Source organism: Carassius carassius, chromosome 11, assembly GCF_963082965.1.
Source record: "Carassius carassius chromosome 11, fCarCar2.1, whole genome shotgun sequence".
NCBI lineage: Eukaryota > Metazoa > Chordata > Actinopteri > Cypriniformes > Cyprinidae > Carassius > Carassius carassius.
This window is the reverse complement of record NC_081765.1, coordinates 19,752,686-19,775,061: the sequence shown is the minus strand read 5'-3', so window position 1 is coordinate 19,775,061 and position 22,376 is coordinate 19,752,686. Positions and strand designations below refer to the sequence as shown.

Genomic DNA, 22,376 nt, shown 5'->3' with positions numbered 1-22,376 from the left:
TGAGCACCTTCTACTTAGAATTATTATCAGACCAATCTGAGATAAAACACCTTTAAATAGATATTTCACCCAGAAATGAAAATTGTGTCGTCATACTCACCCTCACAACGTTTCAAACCTGTATGACTTACTTTATTCTAGAGGAACCTAAAAGAAGAAATTTTGAAGCATGTCTCTGTTTTTTTGTCTGAACAGTGAAAGTCAATGGGATGCAATTTTGTTTTTGACCCCACTGACTGGACAGTAATGCAGGTTGGAACTGCATGAGCTTGAGTAAATGATAACAGAATTTGTATAAGATTGTTAGATAATGTGCTAGGAATGCCAAAGACAATTTAAGCAAACCTAAATGGAAAATATCATATAAAATTTCCTTTAAAATGTAGACCACCCGCAAAGTGATTCTATAATTTGCACACTGGGCTTTCCGTCATATCGCCTATGGATAGTGTGGGCAGTTGGGAAGTGCGCTCTGCACAGATGCTACCAGCGCTGCTCCTGGAGCCTTCTTTAAATATTTACACACAGCAGAGCAGAGATAAGACACATGGGTGATGCGATGGAAAAGGCGGCAACTTCCACATGGTAAAGCCAACATGTATAGGGAGGCAATTCGCTCTCAATGTGTTACTGGGCATTTTTATCTTGATTCTCTCACACTAACATTGAGTCAGAGAGACTGATCAGGATAAAAGGTGTGAGATAGAAAGCGCGAGAAAGAAGAGAGGTGATAGACAGAGAGACAGACAACAAACTTTCATAGACACGCTTTCAGTGACAAAGATGGAGGAAGTATAGTGATACAGGGAGGGATAAAAGAGGGAGAGATAAAAGTGAAATTAGATGCAAAAAAAAAAAAACTACTAGATGAGCAGTATAACAGTCTGAACATGTGGGCCTTATATATAAAATGTAAAAGGAGGAGAGTGTTTGAAGGGACAGTGTGAGGGAGTTCTAAATTTGTCAAATGGATGGATGTGAAACTAGGCTGTGCGGCCCACTCTCCTCTCCCTCATAATGCTGTGAACATGGCGAGCACTGCCGGGTCAGCCTTATAGCATACTAATGAGATTACACCCCAGTGTACCACATCAACAGAGCTACACTGAATCCCTCTCTCTGCATCCATGCTAAAGCAGAGATGCCCCAGCGCATTCTCACGGTTTCGGATTCATTTGGAGGAATTCCAGACTGAAATTGTACAATTCCATTTGCCTAGACAGTGATGTTGAGCAGACACGTTTGGCTAACAATTCAGGTAATGAAAAACACAAGTTTTCTCGAAGACATGCACTACGTTTTTTTTAATTGTGACTGAATTTACACAATACCTCAAGGTTTCCTGGGCTCTCCCACACACAGTCAGAGACGTCTGGATGAAAGGGCAAAGATAAATGTATTCCCTTTATCATCCAAAGCATTATTCCTTGTGCTAAATTAATCATTCTGTTCTCAAGGGGTCCAAATCTGAAAACCTTCATTTCAAAGAGGACCTTTTTTTTTTGTGCCATACTGGAGCCCCCTCCAAAAACCCAATAATAATGGTGAAGGACGGCGCTGTGCTCTTCATTTCTCATCTCCTCCTCTTGCTTCTTCTATCCAAAACCACATAAAAGGTTTTCTCTCATGCAAGAGCAAAGACGTTAGAGGTCAGGGTCATTTTAGTGCACGCGCCTAGACGGAAAAAGAAGCAAGGCCAAGAGAAGGGGAATATCAGGATGACGACAGGAGGGCCAAATCTAATGCAAGTGGACGTTTTCATCTCAGTGGCAGAGCTCCAGTCCAACCTAATTGGGACAATTCCCACTAGTGAAATAATTTCATTCCTACCTCAGTGTGACTCCTATGATCTCATGCTGCAACCTCTTAAATTCTCCTCTGATTCCCTGCCATATCGGCGACCGCTGCTTTGCCGACTGGGGTTTGATCTATAACCAAAAGAAAGTCTGGTGTCTTATCTGAAATCGTTGATGACAAATTAATACGCTTGTAAAACACTGTGCGGTGCATGAAATACAACTATTGTCTTATCATGGTAAGCTTGTGTTGTCACAACTGAGAAAGCAGGATTCATCATAACTAAAAATGAGTCTGTGTTTGCCTTCCGATTTCATCTCACTAACATTTATGTTATGCTGCGAGCGACTCTACTGCGTTGTGAGCTTGAATCCGTAAGTGCCCGCTGTGCAAGAACACTTAAAAAGACGACAGAAAGTCAAGTGTGATCACAGGTCACAGATGAGAGGGTGGAGGGCTGTGATGTAAGTGCTGGAGTCTGGGGGGATGTCGTCGAAGAGGGGTGTTGGGTGAAGAGCGCCCCGGGGTCCGCTGGTAGGAGTTGCTCTGGGAGTTAGACCGGCTGTACAGACAGAAGCGGCGCCAGGCTCTCCCCTGTGAGTGTGTGAAGCAGCATGGAGCAGTAATGGTACAACCCTGTAGCTGCTAGGATCTGTGAGAATCCTGGTGGCACGAGGGACCGCAGGGGAGGAGAGTCAGCCCCATGTGTTTATACAAGTACAGATCAGTTGCCATGACTATCCAAGCAGCGGCAGATTCACATGATGTCACCTTGGCAGCAAGGGAAAAACAATAACAGTGAAACACGGCTAATTTAGGACCATGCAAAGCAGGATAATCAACATAACACCCACAAATCAGAGATGCTGATGATGTCTTGATTAAAAACACCGTTTAAAAGAGCAGTTCACCTTAAAAATATAATTCTAGCATTATTTCCAGTTGTGTTCTAAGAAAGTTCATGCTGCTCTTTTCCATAAAAAAGCACCATAAAAGTAATCCATATGACTAGTGGGTTACATTCCCAGTCTTCTGAAGACATAAGATAGTTCTTAAATAATAACATTGTTTATTGATCTTGTACATCTTATACATTTTTATGTCTTGCAACCTCACATATTTGGTTTTCTGTAAAGTTTTATACATTGTTGTTGCAGATTCAGTCAGTTTGTTGCGAAGATAATGTAATCTAGCTGGCCAACATAAAGCATCAGTACAAATGCAATGAAAAATACAAACCAATCAGTGATTTCTATCGTATGAGATTTTCCAGCAACTGTGTTTGTGAAATGATGAAATTAAGCTAATTATAATTGCATAATTTCAGCTTGTTGTCATTTTGTTTTTTGTTTTTGTTTTTGTGAAGAAGAAAAAAAAAAATCTAGAACGAAACTTTTGTATTAATTTGTGACGAGTGGAGCGGGGCCGAAAGATGTGGGAACAGGAGCGAGGCCGGTGGAGTGATTGGAAATGAGTGACATCTGCTCGACCCACCGGTCTTGAGTCCCACAGAGGAGATGGAAGGATATAAAACCGGAGCGACGACAGTGAAGGATGAGAGAGGACCAGGCCTGGATTTTAGTTTGTGTTTGGTTTTTATTTGTGCGCGTCAGTCGTCCGTGAGGGGCTGACGCGCTGTTTTGTCTTTATTTTGGAATTAAAGTTTATATTTGATTGTCCGCCGGTTCCCGCCTCCTTCGTCCTGTGATCATGGAGTTTCATTTGCTACAGTGGTGCCGAAACCCGGGAGAAGGAGGGACGCGCTGCTGAAGATCCCTCGCCGCTGTGGTGAATCCGCGGTGCCATCGAGCAGGCGAGGGAGTGTGCCGCCATGGACGCTCGAGGCGGTGGGCTGGAGTGAGTTGCCGGGGACGGGCAAGCTCGCTGCCGGCCGCCCGTGATGTGGAGGGGCAGCTGCCGTCCATGAGGGAGCGGAGGAGTCGGTGCCGTTCGCCAGTGGGCCGGAGCCTGCTGCCATCCGCCAAGAATGGGGAGGAGCAGGGAACGGGGTCTCCTGCCGGCTGCCCAAAACCGGAGGAGCCGTCTACCGGGCGGTGGAGGAGTGTCGTGCCGTCCACTGAGGGCCATCCAGTGCCACCGCCAGGCACCGCGGAGGAGATCACCCAGCTGGTGGAGGGCCGAGCAGCAGTGCGTCTGCGAACCGAATTTTTTTTCTCCTCTGTCCTCTCTCCCCTCTCTCGTCTCTGTCGCTCCTCATCCTTCCATCTCCTTTTCTCTCGCCTCGTCTGTCCTACCCCCAGGTTCCCGCAGGTCCCCATGAGCTGTCCCCCCCGGAGGGAGTGGGGGGTAGAGCGCAGTCTCGAGGGTACCCCCCAGCCTTCGAGGGGCAATGGGGGTATGTGACGAGTGGGGCGGGGCCGAGAGACGTGGGAACAGGAGCGAGGCCGGTGGAGTGATTGGAAATGAGCGACACCTGCTCGACCCACCGGTCTCGAGTCCCACGGAGGAGATGGAGGGATATAAAACCGGAGCAAAGACAGTGACGGACGAGAGAGGACCAAGCCTGGGCTTTAGTTGTGTTTGGTTTTTATTTGTGAGCGTCAGTCGTCCGTGAGGGGCTGACGCGCTGTTTTGTATTTATTTTGTAATTAAAGTTTGATTTGATTGTCTGCCGGTTCCCGCCTCCTTCTTCCCGATGAATATGAAGTTTTTATGTTGCTACATAATTATTTCTATTATTATTTATCAATTTACTCAGTATCCTTATTTTATAATAGGGCCAGTGGAAATGTAGGCACAGCAAGTCAAAATTGGAAAAAAAAATATAACCTCATACAATACCATATTTTCAGTGAATAGTTAAATAGCAGTGTTAAAATTCTTCATTTGTGCTCCACATAATAAAGAAATTCATAAAAGTGCAAAACAATATGAGAATTTAAAAAAAAGAATATAAAAATAACTATTAATATCTGAGTATGAAGTCAAGAAGAATAATATCTTATGCTTAGACACTACTACATGTATCATGAATCTGGCATGTAGTTGTGTCTAAGCATAAAAATCATACAGCCTTTAAAATGTAATGCTCCAGTCTCCAAGGTAAATGTGTGAGGCAGGAACTGCGGGGCACCCTGAGTGTGTTTTATTCCCTGTCCATGGCCCAGTTTGGAAGGTGCAGGATTTGCCCCGGTCAGGGCTAGGCTCAGTGGGAACCAGCTGTTTCAGACTTGGTGAGACAGAGGGTTAGCCATTGGTGGGAGCGATGAGCCAGTCATCAGGGCTCACACTGCCCAGCTGTGCCACCGAGCCTGGCAGACTCACACCTGAACCTCAACCCGCTGTGCAATAACACCAAAGCACAAACCTGCTTCTTCTTTCCAGCATCCTCTGTCCCTCGGTAGAGCTCTCTGGCCAGTTAGGAGGAGGCAGGACTCTGTCTTGTCCCCCAGCATGTGACCCGCTGCATGGGTCTGTAGAGGAGATAATCACATGCACTTCGACATTCAGCTGCATATCTTACAGTGTATATTCTGGATATAGACGGGATAGTTTGTCTTACAGAGTAGCCTCCTCCCCTCCATCCAACCCCCACTCTGACTAATTCTCTCTGGCAGGAAGACCTGTAAAAATCAATGGGGAAAATGTCTTAAAACAGCCAATCTAGCAACCATCTGCCCTGGTACTCCACAGAGACAAAGACCAATGTCCACTGGGAATGTGACAGAAGAGACAGACAGCACAACACAAACTCAATTACTCACTAGAACTAAAACACTCTTTCACATTGCAGAGACAGGCTTACACTTTTCAACTGCCTGTCAGTAATTTTATATAAATATGTTATTTGGTATGTGTGACAACAAGGTCGGGGGGTGTATTTGCAGTTTTAAATTTACAGCAAACTTTCTTATGAACTATAGCTAACTAGAGCAGATTAAGTTTATACTGATTTCAAGAGTGAATAATAAACCTGTGTTGGCCGCTGTTGTGCTATCAGAATTTTAATTATTGAATGTAGCATTTGCTTTGTTAATCAAACATGTAATTAAGTGGTTCTTCATCATGCCATTTTCTCTCACTCAGTCCACAGATTATAGTAATTTAATTGCCATATGTCACTAATTAATTTAAATGGAAACTGTTCGATTTCCAAAGTAATAATAGCAACTTCTAGTAAAACAGGGCAAGGTCAGTTGAATTCAAAATGCACCAAAAATACCAGAACCACAACATACTAAAAATATCATAAGTTTATATACTGAAGGATTTATCTGTTAACAACGAAAGTGTGAATAAGACTTCATTTGGAGGAAAATATGTTTTACAAAACAAAAAAAGTAGAAATAATCTCCATGCTGTCACCTGAAGATGGACAGAAGTCTATCCATACTTCACAATAAATAAGTATAATGTACATTGATTGTTATAAGATAAAGATTGCTTGCCTTGGACATTATTTCAGTCATTTCATTACTACTTATCAAATAATTTTATATATGAGTTTCAATCACCGTTATACACTGAATAGCTTACTTGTAGAGCCCATGTAGACAAAATATAAGCACAGCTATGAAGGTCAGTTATACAGCACTGCCATGGGCAAAAGTCATTATTCTGAAATATTATACTTTTTTATTATTATTATTATTTTAAAGGCTTTGATTATATGGATTTCAGGAATTAACTGCTTTAGAAGTGCTTCTGACTTGCCCACAGGGATGAAAAACATCCTGATGAGTCAATTACCCTTAACACAACAATAACAAGATCAGTATTGCAAATCAATGCCATCAATTGAAGAAAGAGTTGCATTTACAGATGTTCGTTGAGGTAATTTGCGCCATCAGAGGAGCTAAACTCTCATTTCTATGTGCTAAGCCTCTTATTTCAAAATCAAAATATGGCCTGATCGTGTCTGCGAACCAGCTAATCCTAGTAATTGTGGAATATCGAGGATCTCCACACTTTTTTATTTCTGTATTTTCTTGTGCCAAACTATTACATCACAAGGTCATTCTAATTTTCTGAACTACTGTTTCCAACATTATCGGCAGCTCTGTGATGTAAGTTACCAGTAATGTATCATTTCTAACTGAAATTACTTCATAAAGGCGTAGAATTACTTCACGTTACAAACTACAACTTCTACTTCTGTTTCTTTCGTTCTCTCTGGCAGTATGAGCGACAGCGCGCTGCTGCTGCTATATAGCGCTCTAAAAATAGCTCGACTTCTACTGCCTTCTACGGCCCGATTGACAGGTGTCATGAGCCAATCGCGCTAGAGTATTCAAATTATACTCCTCCTCTTTGGCAATTTAAGCACCGCCTTAGTGGGCGCCAGTGAGATCATCAACCCTATTTACCGTATATGGTCACGCACGGAATTGATTGACAACAAACCACGCCCCCTCTGTTCCCTTGGCTTCCTTTCGCTCGCTAGACAGCGAGCCCCGCAACTTGCCTTGGTGATCCACGGCATACAAGAGAAAGGCTACCTGGAATTTACAACGCAAAAGAGACAGAGACAATGCGGAAATAGGTGGACAGTTGATGTCACCGAGTTTGCATCCCACTCCCAGGCTGAGGATCTGAGAGTTCGCGGGGATTGCAATTAAGTGACAAGAATTATTTTTTATTTACCTTCCTTTTCCTCAGCGCTTTAAATTATCAGCTTTAAACCACACTTCACGGAGGATTTGAAGCCTTCTTTTTCATTTGACATTAGGCTGAGAAGGAAACAAATTATACTTGAGGAACAAAGCAACACTTTTGAGCATCAACATGGACGTGTTGGCGAATTACAGTATTTTTCAGGAACTTCAGCTGGTGCACGACACGGGCTACTTCTCGGCGATGCCGTCGCTGGAGGAGAACTGGCAGCAGGTGAGAGAGTTTGCGCGTAACTACTTGGACTGTTAGTTCGTATTAATAAGCCGTGCATAAGCGCACATGTATCTAATGGAAACATTCACAACTTCACACTGCGCGCTTATGCCCAAACACGCTGTTTTCCTTGTCCAAATTATTTTCGCGTGGTGGTTTTGTAGTGATGCAAGTGTTGTTTTGCTTCTTTCACGCTAAAGCATGGCTAGAACTCGGGTCTTTTTATTTAACCGAGAGAAAAATGTTTATTAGTTAGAAGAATAATCTATAATATGCTTTAAGGAATGACATGCATATTTAATACACTTCTCTGCTGTAGACTCAAGGCAAACGAGATGTCAATGACAGAATCACACATGAGTGGATTCATGTGCACTAAAGGATAATTCTAACTGGAACTGACTGAATGGCGTTTTGTTAAGGCGGACGTAATGTGGCCAGAAAAAAAATAAGGGCTTGGCTAACAATAAGCGACTTCTTAAATAATGCATTTGCATCTTGTCAGATTACTTCGTGTTCCCCGATCGTTATGTATTATGTATTACCTCCGCCGCGAGGGTGCGCGCGTGAGTGGATGTGAGGAAGATGCATCCCTCTGCCGAGAACTGTTGTGCATCTGTATGACAATTTGCTGACTCTTTTAAGGGTACAGATAATCAATGATAATAGTAGTGTTTTATGTTTTTATGACATCCCACTTACAACTTCAGGATTATTTGAAAGTGATGCACATATGTGCATATTGGGAAATATCTGTTAGAGTCATGTTTTTAAGTGATGTGGTCCTTATATGATCAATGCAAATCAATTGCTTTGTGTTCTTGGGCAATAACTGTTTTAGTAGTCAAATACAACAACAACAGGATTTGGAAGTACCGTAAATTAAACCAATAATCAGCAATTTAATGCGAAGATTTATGATTTGAGGTCTGGACATCTGGTAATGGATGTGAGGACGGACGTCTGCACGCATGCACTGGCTGCCTTCTGCTCATTGCCATTCCATGTGCTCAACTGCAGGGAAATGCAGAGAATGGTTATTTATCACTGGTGTGTGAACTTGAAACAGATCTGCCCCTACTGGCAATCCAACTGGCCCTTCTACACCAACACAAATATTATCTGGTAGCAAATGCAAAAACAGAGATATTGGCATGAGTATAGAAGAAAAATAAGGTCTGGCAATCTCATCTCGATGATTAGATCAGTAATATGTCATGCAGGAAGACAAACGGGTCCGATTCATCTTCTAATTTTGACATTAATTAACTCATATCATATTATATCAAACAATGGTTCCTGTGTGTACATGGGGCACAGATTCCATTTGGTGTCGTGAACTGGATGCCCAAGCACACATGGTTTACACTAGAGCTTTACAACTCTTTGCCCAAGTGCATGAGAGAAATCGCAAGAGAAGGCGAGCAAGATGTGTAGCAGTAAGATTATTTTACTCCTACTGCTCTATGAAGTGAAACAAAGAGAGACAGAATTAAGATTATTTTACCAGCCTAATGATGACTCGAAAGAAAACAAGCTGAACAACTGTTGTACAACCTGAAGATGTGCTCATATGCCACTGGCAAAGACAGTTTAGAGACAGCAGAGAGAGTATCAGCTTGAATTAGAAGAGGAGGGGAACAGCCACATGGAAATGGAAAAAAAAAAGTTGAATTGGATGACAACAAAGTGAGCATGAAGAGAAAAAATGCCTCCCTATAGACAGGTAAATATAAAGTCTTTTTCTTTGAGTGACATCACAGTTAAAGTTTCATGCTTTTACAGGTTGGGTTAGTTTTAAATATAGCCCTAGATCTGTCAGTGCAAGGTAAACAGCACATTTTGAGCACGAGACAAGATGGATAGCTCTGCTCAGCCCCTTGCGAGTGGAGCATGAATCAGACCTTAATGGATGCGATATGGGTGAATTGAGTTTCAGAGCTCAGGTGGAGACAAGGGATGGGGTGCAGGGGCCATGGAGGGGAGGATTACGGAGGTGATGTGCTCAGGGATGTCGAGAGGTTATCTGTCGAACGTGATGAAGTTCTCCCGGGGCCTGACGTGCACTGCATCCATTCCCCACGAGGGACGCTGGCTGCTGGCACCGTCTCCTCCAACTTGAACAAAGACACTCTCTCTTTCACTCTCAAGAAGAGATCCAGAAAAAAAGAGAAAAAAAACACAGAGGGAAAAGACAGAGCGGGCGGCTCACTGTAATCACAGCTCGCCAACCTTTCTTGGGGCAGAGAAGGGAGGGATTATTTCGGCAGTGACCTACAAGTGAGGTTAATTCAAAGAGCGGCTGTTTGTGCAACAAGAGAGCCCCTGTAGGCTCTCACCCCCCTTTCAAAGCAGTGCCACCCAGTACGACTCTCAGAGCTCCTCACTGGAGGCTGGAAGAGCAGGTGGAGCGGCCTGGGGAATGAGACAGAGGCAGTAAACAACACCATTAGAGGCAATCAAGGCAGCCTGCCCAATTAGTAAGGATCACCTAAGAGACGGGTTGGAGGGCTGAGTCTGTTTGTCTGCATCCATCCATCTGTCCTCCATCAGCTAGTGCACCACGTGGGCCTTTGTTGGTGTGTCGTCCTCTGACAAGCAGACCTTTTTGTGGGTCACAGCGAAAATGGGTCACTCTCTGTCTCTTTGGCTACAAAGTCTGGCAGACCTGTCCTTACAGAACTCTTCTCTTCATCAAGCATTTTGTTTGGAAAGTTTTTTTATCAGCATCAGTAATTCCAAATTACTTTGTTATAATTTCAGAATCAGGGTTTGACTGTTTTGTACCTATCTCAAACCTTTTGTATGACTACAACTGTAAGTGTTGCAGTCCGAACCCACGAGACCTGGTTGTCCTGATAATCCCCCCCCCCCCCCCATGTTCTATCAATAGCTTTCATGCTAAAAGGTTGGGAAATAGAATCTGAGATGTGGTGAACTTCTCAAAGCTCACTGGCAGCTGGAGGGCAGACGACTAACCCACAGAAACACATCACAGTCAGTAGAACTGGAACACGTCTGGGCAGGGTCATGTAAGCCCCAGAGACTAGCTGAAGGCAACAGCTTTCTGAGGTGAAGGTGGTGCAAACGTTGAGCTCGGTCTGTCCCAGAGAAGCCCAGTTTGACAAGATAATGAATCAAACTGCTTGCATATTCTGTGCTGTGATTTTTTGCATTTCACAGACCAGTAACTTTTTGAAACAAAGGACTGGATAGTTGGGTCAGTGGATGGGGGCTGGGAAAGAGGTGGCATATTTACATAATACCATTAAAAATGCATTATCATTGAGCTGGGCTACGTCAATGCTCCTATGGAGGTTCCACACCGGGACTGTAGGAGCCCTCCATCTTCACTAGCTTGCCCCTATGCTTTCTTGATAATTTCCCCCTGCAGCCTATGGTGTATAGGCAGTTGGCCATCCATCCCTTTATCACATTCCTTCGCTGTCCACATTGAGCTTGTATCAGCTGAAGGCATTCAAACTTTCTCTGGTCAGTGAACACTGAAATGTGCATTATGTAATACCCTGAGGAACACAGCTGCTTTCTCATAGTATACCTTCTGACAGCACAGAGGATTCTCAAGGCCCTTTTCTTGTCTCTTTCTGCAACTGGTAAAGCTCCAGGAAATCAAAGTAATGGGCAAACACATTAGCTTGTTGACAGCACCAAAGAAAACTCCCCTGAAGCTGTGGAGCTATTGGTAGTATTGAGATGTCTTCAGAGACCCAAGATACTGTTTTAAGCTCCTCCTTATTTCCTGAGAGACTCGCAGGTTCAGCCAAAGAAGTTTCCTTGTACTCCTTCAAAGCTTTGTGTTTTCTGAAACAACCTGAATTTTGTCAGTGGCGATGTCCTCACTTGTTGACCATACTCTGAGGGAACCACCTTGAAATTCAGTCTTAAACCTGTTTTACCGGCCCCACATTGAAGTGTTAACAGGTCTATCAGCACATGCTGATGCTCAGGCATTTGTTGAAACATAAGGACTCCCACGTCAAGATAAATAAGCCATCAGAAAGTTATCTTAAGAAGATATGCATTGCATCTGTAGAGGCTTGACAACTTTGACACCTCCCATGCCCATCCTACCGGCCCTGCAGTGACCCCTGCTAAACCAGTCTACAGGCTTCATTAGTCACTATTGGCGCTTTTCCACTGCATAATTCAGCAAGGTACGGATCGGTACGGTTCACTTTTGGGGGGTTTCGACTGGGTACAGTCGACCTGGTACCTGGTACTTTTTTTTAGTACCGCCTCGGTTGAGGTTCCAAGTGAACCGTACTGTTGCCAAAACGTGACATGTAAACTCAGCTGATCACTGATTGGCTGGAGAGAATCGTCACTACCTGCGTCACTGAACTTGCGACACAAATACAAAAGAACCACTAGATTTAAATCAGCACAGCCAGCGAAGAGGTGAAAGAAACCGTTTTGAATGAGCGCACCTTTTTTAACAACCCAAAAATGACGCAACTATAACAACATGAATAACGTGAATAAACCAGCTCACTCTATAGCGGTACTAAACTGCAGTGGAAACCCAAACTGAGGCGAGTCGTACCACGCCATGAAAAAGCACCATATGTTGGCAGTACATTACTTTAGCCACAATGGAAAGGGGACAGGGATCAGGGAGCAGACAACACTCATAAGTCACTACTGTGTTGGTATCGGTGTGACATCATTAGCCAACCCATTGTTCTGGGAATTTTCTGAATGCTACCCCTGCCAGTGACTAGACGGGTCAAAATCAAGTGCTATATGGGTTTAGGTATACACTTTGAATCACTGTCAAGTCATCGTCTGAGATTACAAAAGAGCTGTCTGGTTTTCTTCCCGCCTACCTATATCTCTCCTGTGTTTTAGATTTTGGGGTGTGCAGTCATTTACATGCACTGTGCAATGATTTGTCTTTTTAAAAATTTTGTGTCAATGTTTAGTCACTGAAGTTAGATTTAAATAATATTAGCATATTAGATTTGTGAAAAGTTGGACTAACAGACTGGATTATGCAATTGTACCTCAGCTTCCTTCCAGCATGTATACACAATTATTTGACTACAATTTAACTTAGTAGACTTGCTCCAAAGGTGCAACGTGTGTATATAATCCTTTAAATATTTGGTTACACTTTGTGTCATGTATACTTAGACGGATAAAGACAGATACACGACTACTACTTAAATAAAAAAAATAAAAAACTGTAGCTCAAATATAATTGCTCATATAAATATTATGAGTGAGTACAGCAAAAGCGGAGTGCCAAACAGCAGATCAGTCAGCCCCCAGTAAGCTGACAGTAATTAGGTGATAAGTGAGGGTGCAGCAGGGTCTTTCATGTGTAGGGCTGAACAGGTTTTACTTTGTTGTAGGGACCTTTCAGTCACATTTTCCTGTAACGTTTGATTAAAGTTCATACTATGACTTTAACACAGCCTGTTTCTGAAGCAACACATCAATTTCATGTTGCATTCCATCTCTTTGTTAAAATAAAGCTGTAACCACAAGCTTGCATGACAGGTCTGGGGCACCTAATAAACAACTAGGCCTAGCTGTGTAAATTACACAGAAAAAAAAGTATCTGACTTAACTATTATTCTGTGATTTCAAGTTACTACATTAAGGTGAAACGTCTTTACAAGATCATTAGCATTTGAAGCACAGCCCTAGCTCACCTGCATATACACCATGTGCTCTGTTTACCAAATATCGCACACCATGAAATTTGGCAATTGCTCTATAATTTATTCTCAGAGCCAGAGGTAGATCAAAGACAGCATCAAACTGGCAGTTGGTAGGTTTTTGAACAGTCAAACGTAGGTTTGATGAAATGAGAAACTGGGGGATAATTAGCATCTCCAGAGAACACAACCTACAACAAAGTCAAGGGCTAAAAAAATATATATATCTATATAATATATATATATATATATATATATATATATATATATATATATATATATATATATATATATATATATATATATATAAACAGAAGTGTATGGAAGATGTGTTGCATTTAAACACAGCCAGGAACATTAAACTGTTAAGGAAATAAGTATGAAACAAGACCACTATTGTAAGCTATGAGAGTTGAATATTAAGCTTGTGACAACATTTCAAGGAAGCACTGTAGCTCAGTTATGAGAACCACTGATTTGCTGAGCAGTATTCTGATTACGTTAAAGCCTGTCCATTTCCAGTAAGCACTGGAAGTGATCTCACTCTTGATCTGGCCATGCAAGCTTTGAGGCACTAATAGGCCTTGCTTATCTTTACTGAGGGTGTCTGTTGCTTGTCTAACAGTGTGCCACCTGCAATGCATAGCTGTGGGCACAATAAAATGTGAGATTGTATATGCTGCCTAAGGAACTGCAGAAGATTCACAGCCTGCAATTGATTCACAGAATTCCACAGATTAATTCTAGGTATTTCTACAAGAAAAACATGCATAGAATAGACAGTTATTATTAAATTACCCAGTGGTAGCACATGTTAAACTGAACACACCTACCCTCATCAACGCATTCAGTATGCAGACGGGCCAACATGCTAATTATCCCCATGCCTATGAGTGATTGCTGATGGAAGTGGTCTTTTTATTGTAGGGATCCAGAGCTTTTCATGGGCAATGATTGAGAAGCTGTTGGATGGTAAGGATGGTGAGGGCCATTTTTCTGCCGTTTTCTCAAGAGCCCATCAGCCCATGAAGACGAAAAACAAGGCTAGGATGGACAGAGAGAGAAAAAGAGAGAAAGATGAGTGTTTGGAATGCATCTTTATGCATGAAGTCTGTCGTCCCCCTTCGTCTCGATTGAGATCCAGTTTAGCCACTCAAGGATTTGATTAACAGGCTGAGAGAAACCAGCCATTTTTCTCTAAGCGCAAATGCACACACACATACAAACTCCGACTAACAGCCTGATGATATCTCTCACACCACCCTGAAAAAACACAGCAGATTGGAAATCAATACTTCCTCATTGCAAATGGTACATCAACTCTATTTGAGACTGCAGCACTCAGTATTCTGCAAATGGGAGAGTTACATTAACCAGGAGGGCATTTTATATGAATAATAAATATGGTATTTTGTGTACTCCTAACCAGCTATAAGTAGCCCTGCAAAATGTCAAGGTAAAAATAAAGAAATGGAGAGAGGAAAGAGCCGGAGATGAATGCTGAGGAGGGAAGTGAAGGATATCGCTCATGTTTATTCAAGTGTTCTTGACGTGAGATGATCCTGCACTCTTTTTCTAGCCTCTTTTGACCTTCTGGAAATTCCCTGCACTGACATTGTCCAGATGGGAATGTGCACAAGGCAAATCCAAGACTGCTGTTAGCCTGTCTAATGTTCATATTTTGCAGCTAGCCAATGACAAAGTCAAGCCACGTCACCTTGTTTGACATCACAGACCCAAAAACGTACAGTACACAGTATACTCTCACATGTACACATCACAGTCCTTTGTATCCAGATATCTTTGCATCAGAAGCAAATTGTCCTGTTTTGCATGCAGATGTTGTAGCAACACTACTGGCAAATCTGATTAAATGGAGATGGTGATTTCAGATTGGGTTTCAGAGTGGCAGGAAGTTCAGGTCTGAATCACCCAACATCTGCTGTCAAGCTGCCAAACAAGAGTAGTGAGCTCATTGTTTGTTTTGGTGTTGGTGACATACAGCGAATAAAGACAGGTCACATGGACCATTCAAAACACTAAGACCAACAACAGGTACTTTTCCAGCAGGTATTAAATGCCTTTAGGGTATGTTTTGTGACCTTGAAACTACTTGGAAGGGAATAAATGCACATTGGCTGGGCTTGTTGAAAATTAGCTGAATTTACTAAAGTGCAAATGGGGGCAATTTTTATTTTTTTTATTTTTATTAATATAATATTTTGATTAATATTCCTGTAGTAGTAAGCATACTTACCAGCTGAATCATACTTGATTGGCCCTTTTATAATATAAAAACAATTGTAGAAAGTTCCCACAATGATTGAAAACCAAACATTTGTGTGCAAGTGCACATTTGCATATTCCCTCTCTCTGGTGGCCACATGACCTGGCATGACTCCAGCCTCCTGCTGTGCCAGTCCAGTTTCTCTATACTTGCTCATATCCTGTAGCTCATTTTCTTTCCTCCTCTCGATCATTCTTTCTTGCTCTCTCACCCAGTTTGACCCTGTTCGTCACTGACCTTTTAAAGCACAGCCAACGATTACTGTACAATTTGCATGATGTGGGCTGTTCCAATTTCCAAAATCAAAACAAGATCCTACACATATCTAGAGTTATAGTATGGCACAAAACAGAAGGCATATCATTACATTCATGGAACAATCATCATATTATGTACTTGAGATGTTTTATGCAAAATAATGAATAATATTAAAATTGTAAAATCACATATCTGTGATGCTACTCTATCTGTTCATGTAGAGGTCAAAGTAGGTGTGTGCCACTTATGTTGAAAGGTGTGTAGGCAGCGTTCGCGCACATCCCCCTCACAGAGCCCTCCACCTAACTAACAGCTCTTCTCAATAATTACATGGGGAGAAAATAAAAAGGGCATATGCCCCCCTGGCACCGGTGTGTGTCCAACCTGGCAATGTGGAAGAGCACACAAGTCTGACTCTTTGCTCCAGTGAGCAGAGAAGCTTTACGCAAATACACAATAGAGCTGACTTTGAGCACAGTTCAGAAAGCAGGACCGCACCATCAAGCACCAACAGAGAATGTGTGCGGTTCTTCTCCCTAGAAAGCAAGTTTCTAAGTGCAAGTTAACACTTCCTATTCAGTGGAGGAAACCAAGACCTTGTTTACCGACAGGATTCTCCACTACCCCCCCCGAACCCGCAGCCCCCCCTTTCCTTCCCCCTGCCCCAAAAGTCACTCCATACACATGGACAACTGCCAAAATCCTCTCCATTTATCAACCCAATAGCCGTACGGTTACAATTATGCCGGTTACAGCCCCTGGTGGTGGTTGTTAAGCTGGTGCAAGAGCCATATTGTGTAAGCTTTATTTTAAGCCTTTTATTTTAGGCAGGCCAGACCCTCTGTAAATTGTGCCAAGTGCCATACTGTATACCTGATATAGCTCTGGCTAAGGATCTGCAGGCACTGCAGTCTCTCCTTGAGGTCTGCTGTGAGACCCACCTGTTCACTATTTCTGGCATGCTCCACTTTTCAAATTTAGATAAAGCTGAATCATATGGTGTAAAAAGTTTAATTGTAATTAAGATGTGAGATATAGTTAATAAGAGAGAAAGTCAAATTATGTGATAAATTATAAAGCTGTAATTGTTAAATAACATCACATTGTGAGAAATAGTAGTATTGCAGCATATAAAGATTTAAGAGATTGCGGAGTTGCAATTTGTTGGGGAAGTTGTGGCCTAGTGGTCAAAGAGTATGACTCCTAACCCTAGTGTTGTGGGTTCAAGTCCCAGGCTGGCAATATCACGACTTAGGTGCCCTTAAGCAAGGCACTGAACCCCCAACTGCTCCCTGGGCGCCACAGCATAAAATGGCTGCCCACTGCTCTGGGTGTGTGTTCACAGTGTGTGTGTGTTCACTGCTGTGTGTGTGCACTTTGGATGGGTTAAATGCAGAGCACGAATTCTGAGTATGGGTCACCATACTTGGCTGAATGTCATGTCACTTAAAGGTCTGGGGTGAACCTTTTTTTATTTCCTAAAGAAATAAGCACTTTACTTCAGCAAAGTTGCATTAAATTTTAAACTAATTACAAGCAGCAAATGTTTCTTGAGCACTAGATCAGCATATTATGATTTCGTAATAATGTTATATTAAAGACTGCACTAATTCAGCTTTACCAGCCTTGGTGAGCATGAATACCTTAATCCATCATTATGCACTTATTAATAACTTAAATTCACTACATTAATGTCTTACAAAAAATAGCTCAAAACATACAAATAATGTCAAATGTTGAAATAAAAGTGTGTTTGCCTTAAAAAAAAAAAATAGTTACAAAACTGCTCTTATAATTCCGCTTGTATTTCAGTCTTTCTCATCTAAGTGTTATATGTTTTTAAGAAGCAGAAACTTTGAATCTCTTAATTTGGAACTGCCCTACAAACACAATAACCTCCCCACCGCATCCGCACTAAACTGCGCTTTCGTCCTGAAGGTTGTACAATGCAAGTCCCGCTGAGTGCTTTTGGGAAGGAGACAGAACAAACGTGCTGCTCTTAGTCCTTCCAGTTTGTTATGGCTCAGTTAAATAGGTCACGCGCTGAGGACCAGCGACCTTGGAACATTTGTCCTGCTCATTGAGACATTCAACCTTCTTTGTTTTGCGCAAAGACATAGAGACCCACTTTCCACCATTTGCACCAGAATCTTAATCATCTCATTATAATTTATACAACATTTTTGGTGTTTTTGATGTTGTTAGCGAGTTCTTCTAGCACTGTTTTCTCAAAACACCTGGATTATATGACAGCACTCTCACCATCTGGTGCGAATGCAGTAAAATTGGAGTGCAAAAATGACAGCAATTGTGAGGTGTTTGCAGTTAAGAACGTAAAGTCTGCCTTCTCCGAAGGGAGGCTGAGCAAGTGTACAACTATGTAGGTCGGCTGCTATTTTAATCTGTAATGTTGCTGGGAATACCTGGGGGAACAGCCCGGCTCTGTTGGAATGGGGGCTTGTCTGTGTGCAAGTGCCAGTTTTCCTGTGTACGCATATGTAAGGTGGGTTAGAGTGTGCAGATCGGAAAGGTTGTTTAAAGATTTGCTTTAGTGTGAGCGATGCCTACTGGGCACCTCTTGTACCCTCTTAGATTCAGTGGAGCAGGGAGCATATATGTGTGCTTTTATGCATGGGCCACTGCACCAGGGCAAACCAAGCAGGGACTAGTCGGCATCTGCGCACACGTGAACACATCACGCTGGCACTCCCGCTCTTATGGTACCCTCCCCTCTCAGGCGATCCTCAGACAGGCCAACAGCTCAAGTCTACATTTCGAGTGCCTGTGACTCAACTCGTGTGCTACAATATTCAGAATGAGATCACCCACTTTTATCAAATGCAAAGTGCTAAATGTGCTCAACTGCACTGTAGATTCCAGTAAAATGATGAGGTAATGCCTAAGATCCATCTCTGAGTTGCTACCTTGTCCTAGCAACGATGCTGTCACTTTGTTCGTGACCTTGTGATAATCAGCAAAGGGTTGGGGAATTTTGGCAAAGTGGTGCCAGATCTCCCGTATGGGTTCCCATCGACAGGTGTGACGACAACAGGGGCACCTGCCGTTCAGCCGTCCCACTCCGTCTGCGAGCCCAGTGGCTTCAAAAACTCCTAGGTGAGCACAACAGTCCCGGAGAGGTGCAACTCCGAATGCCCAAATACACCATGCACACTAAGTAAAGGTCTTCCTCACCGCAGTTTCCATTGTAGTCAGGGATTAATAGACTGCAAAGGCATTCATCAAGTCCCAGTTAGGTTTCCTTTTATGTCACTGTAGCAGTCTTGTCAGATGCTGGTAATTGAGTTCAAAGTGCCATCACAGTAAAAAGCTTTGTGGGAGTGAGTCATAAGGGGCGGAACCTTGCCGTCTCAGGTGACCTCACTCTCGGCCCAGCTGCTCCAGAGTGCAGAGAGGAGGGGGGAGGTGGGGGATGAGGTCATTCTTTTGCTGGGAGTGTGTTGGCTGGATTTGCGTAGGTGTCTTTGTGTGCGTGTCTGCATAAATGAGCGATAGATGCTGGAAGAGATAAGACTGGAGATTTCTGAGCCTACTTTTTGTGACATTGATAAAACAATAAAGAATGAAAACAAAAGTATGCTAAACGAAAAGCTTAGATCTGATATCGATCAATAATGTCCACAATAAAGGACAATCTATTAGAACACATAGAAATGTACTCTTTGTATTCATGTTGGTTTCATATTTTTTGGAAAACATTTGTATAAAGAAATACCAAAATTTTAACACAAAAATATAAAACTTGCTCATTTATTTTGTTGTAATCGACCCATCTGCTCACATACTGCAAATTGTGCATTGCAAAGTCCATTGAAAAAAAAAAATTGATAAACAAAGGAAAATAGTTTCACCCACACTGAGGAATTTCATCCACACATTGTTTTATCAATAAAAAAATAGTGTCCCCTGCTTGCAGTTTGTGGTTTCATTCCTCACAAAAAAGCTTTTAGGCATCAGTTCACAATCAAATGCTCCCTCCCACCTCATCCCATTTATGGCTGAGTGGCAGAGTGGCAGGGCTTTGTGTCTGTTGTTGAGAGATGAGCTGGGCTGATAGCCACGTGGAGAAAACAGGACTCAGTCTGCGAGGACTGAGACGTCACAACGCAGTGGTGGCTTGCCATTGAGCGTTCAGAGCACGTGCTGGGGTGGTATCAGATCATAGGAGGTATCAGTAAAGCAGACATCTGATTTGAGGTGTCTATGATCAATGCCAGTGTTCCAAAAGCTACACGAGGCTATTGTTTCATTGTAAATTCTCCCGTACATGTCAGTAATGAGACATCTAGATGGAAAGGACAATTTCACCGCTAGCATGAAACAAAGTCGTAGTTGGCTCTCTGAGAGATTGCTTTTGGGATTTTTTTACTGCAGTCGTTTAAAGCTCTAACTCTCTGCTCATGACAGACGACAACCTCATCACTCCAGCTTACATACTTCGGAAGCATCCAGCAAATAGCAATACTGTGATTTTCATAAACATCCCCAGAGACAGGCTTTCAAAGACAGGATTTATGTTTACCTTTCTGGTGCATGAAAGCGAAAGGAACAGAGACTAGAAAAGAGCAGAGGAGTTTGTTGTCCCATAAAATACCAGTTGTGCGAAGTCTGTGTAATTACCACACTGCAGGATAATTATAAAGAGGACAGATGCAGGGATGAAAAATTCATTTACATGCACTTAAGTGAGTGATGGCAATAAACGCGAATGCCTATCCCGGAACTGCGAAATTGGGCTGGAAATCCTCATAGTCAGTTATCACACAAACCAGAAACGACCGGTCTTCTCCTATCTCTTTGAGGTGGACCTTGCGAACAGGGTCAAGCAAGTTGTTTAATTCTTTTAAGCCGCTTTGCTAATCTGCATTCTTCATTTTGTTTTGGAGCCTTTCGTGTGTGAAAAATCCCTGCAGTACAAAGACTGGTGGGGGCAGCTGCCGGGTTGGAAGGGGTCTTGAATTCCTGTTATCATAACCGCCTTTGTCCATCACTGCCTGATCCAGGGGCTAAGTTGGAGATTGGACAGGTTACCATATCCATTCCCCCCAGGGTAGCGTGCCTGCACTAGTCTGCAATGACTCCAGCCAGAAAATGTGTCCAGGCCGATCTTTTTATGAGTGCTTATCGGCAGGATTGCAACCAGAGGATGGAGGCCCAGCAGGGTTACGTAACTTATCTCTGCTCCAGTCGTAGCATCTGCACCAAGGCAAGGACCCCTGCATCCCATCTATGCAATTTCCTTTTCCATTTCCTTTCAGCTGGCTGGCTGAGCCATCGTGCATGCTACTCGCATGGGACAGGAAGCTCACATAGATGTAGTGTTTCCTCTCCACGAAAACTCCTTGTCGATGGTGTGGCACTCTCCCTGCAGCTCACATTCTTAAAGGGTTAGTTCACCCGAGAATGAAAATTTGTCCATCTTCTACTCACCCTCAAAGCATCCTAGGTGTATGTGACTTTCTTCTTTCTGAATAATCCAATCAGAGTTATATTAGAAATTGTCTTTGCTCTTCCAAGCCTTTCAATGGGGGTAAGCAGGTGTTTGTTGTCAACAGTTCAGAAGACGTGAAATAAAGTGCGCGCATCTGTAATAAAATGTCCCTCACACGGCTACGAGGGGTGAATAAAAAGCCCCTCACCCCTGTCAACTTTTGTGGGCAGGGCCTGTGGCTAATGTGATGTCACATTAACAGCAATGCTGAAAACAGGTTTCTTATGGGGAATTAAAATAAAAGAAATGGGTGGATTTTTATCATTATAGGGTGGTTGTTTACAAACACTGCCAACACACATTTATGTCCAAACAACATGTGAAAGTGGATTTTGCATAAAAGGTCCCCTTTAATTTCACAGTTGTTACCATCTATTTGCAATAGTTTATATCTAGCTGATCACATTAATGCAGATTTAAAGCTGTGACGTGAGAAAGCAAACTGATGTGTTGATTCAGCCGACCGAAATGCTGTCACACCGCAGAGCGCCATTCACACAGTTTTCCATTAAATGACATTATATCTGTCACAAATTATAGTTAATTTACATAATGACTTCTCCCTGGGCTGGAAGTTTCTGTATTGTGCATTTTTGTCTTTCTATTAAAGTCTACAATATAGATTGTGCTTTCTCTTTCCGTTTGGTCTGTTTTTTTGTTTTTGCTTTAAACACTGAACTTCCAACTCTATTCCACTTTGTTCAGTCTTGAAGTGAACTTTTCCCTGAACTGAACAAGATGCATCCGGTGTGTGGATTAGGGCTGCACGATTAATCGAACACGATTAATCGCGATTGTCATGCACATTTTGTCAGTAAAGCCAGTTCTGTGATTGGTAGAAAATCTCCATCATCTGCTTTTATGTGGAGCAGCATTTACTACACAGAGCCGTAGTTCTCTGACAAGCTATGCAAAATTGCATTCATAATCGCAGACGAAATAAAAGTAGGATTGATGAAATCATGTGCTATAATGACAGCTGTTTGAGTATCTT

The 22,376-nt window shown here is 42.6% G+C and overlaps 1 protein-coding gene and 1 long non-coding RNA gene across 3 annotated transcripts in view; one reads left to right on the top strand and one right to left on the bottom strand.

Moving 5' to 3' along the window:
* Window positions 1–429: 429 nt before the first annotated feature.
* On the bottom strand, window positions 430–15,582 carry LOC132152969 (uncharacterized). The gene is made up of 6 exons (XR_009436605.1): window positions 14,162–15,582; window positions 5,321–5,381; window positions 5,126–5,231; window positions 1,831–2,568; window positions 1,332–1,674; window positions 430–1,215 (listed from the first exon to the last, which is right to left on the bottom strand). It is a non-coding gene; the product is annotated as an uncharacterized LOC132152969 (long non-coding RNA).
* The window catches only part of LOC132152967 (Krueppel-like factor 7), a 40,314-nt gene continuing 25,112 nt past the window's right edge, over window positions 7,175–22,376 (top strand). For both annotated transcript variants that reach the window (XR_009436603.1, XM_059562012.1), the window contains exon 1: window positions 7,175–7,644. Coding sequence is in view for 1 of the 2 variants with exons in the window: in XM_059562012.1 (XP_059417995.1) it covers window positions 7,543–7,644 (102 nt within the window). In the remaining variant the exon portion in view is untranslated. The remainder of the gene's footprint in view (window positions 7,645–22,376) is intronic.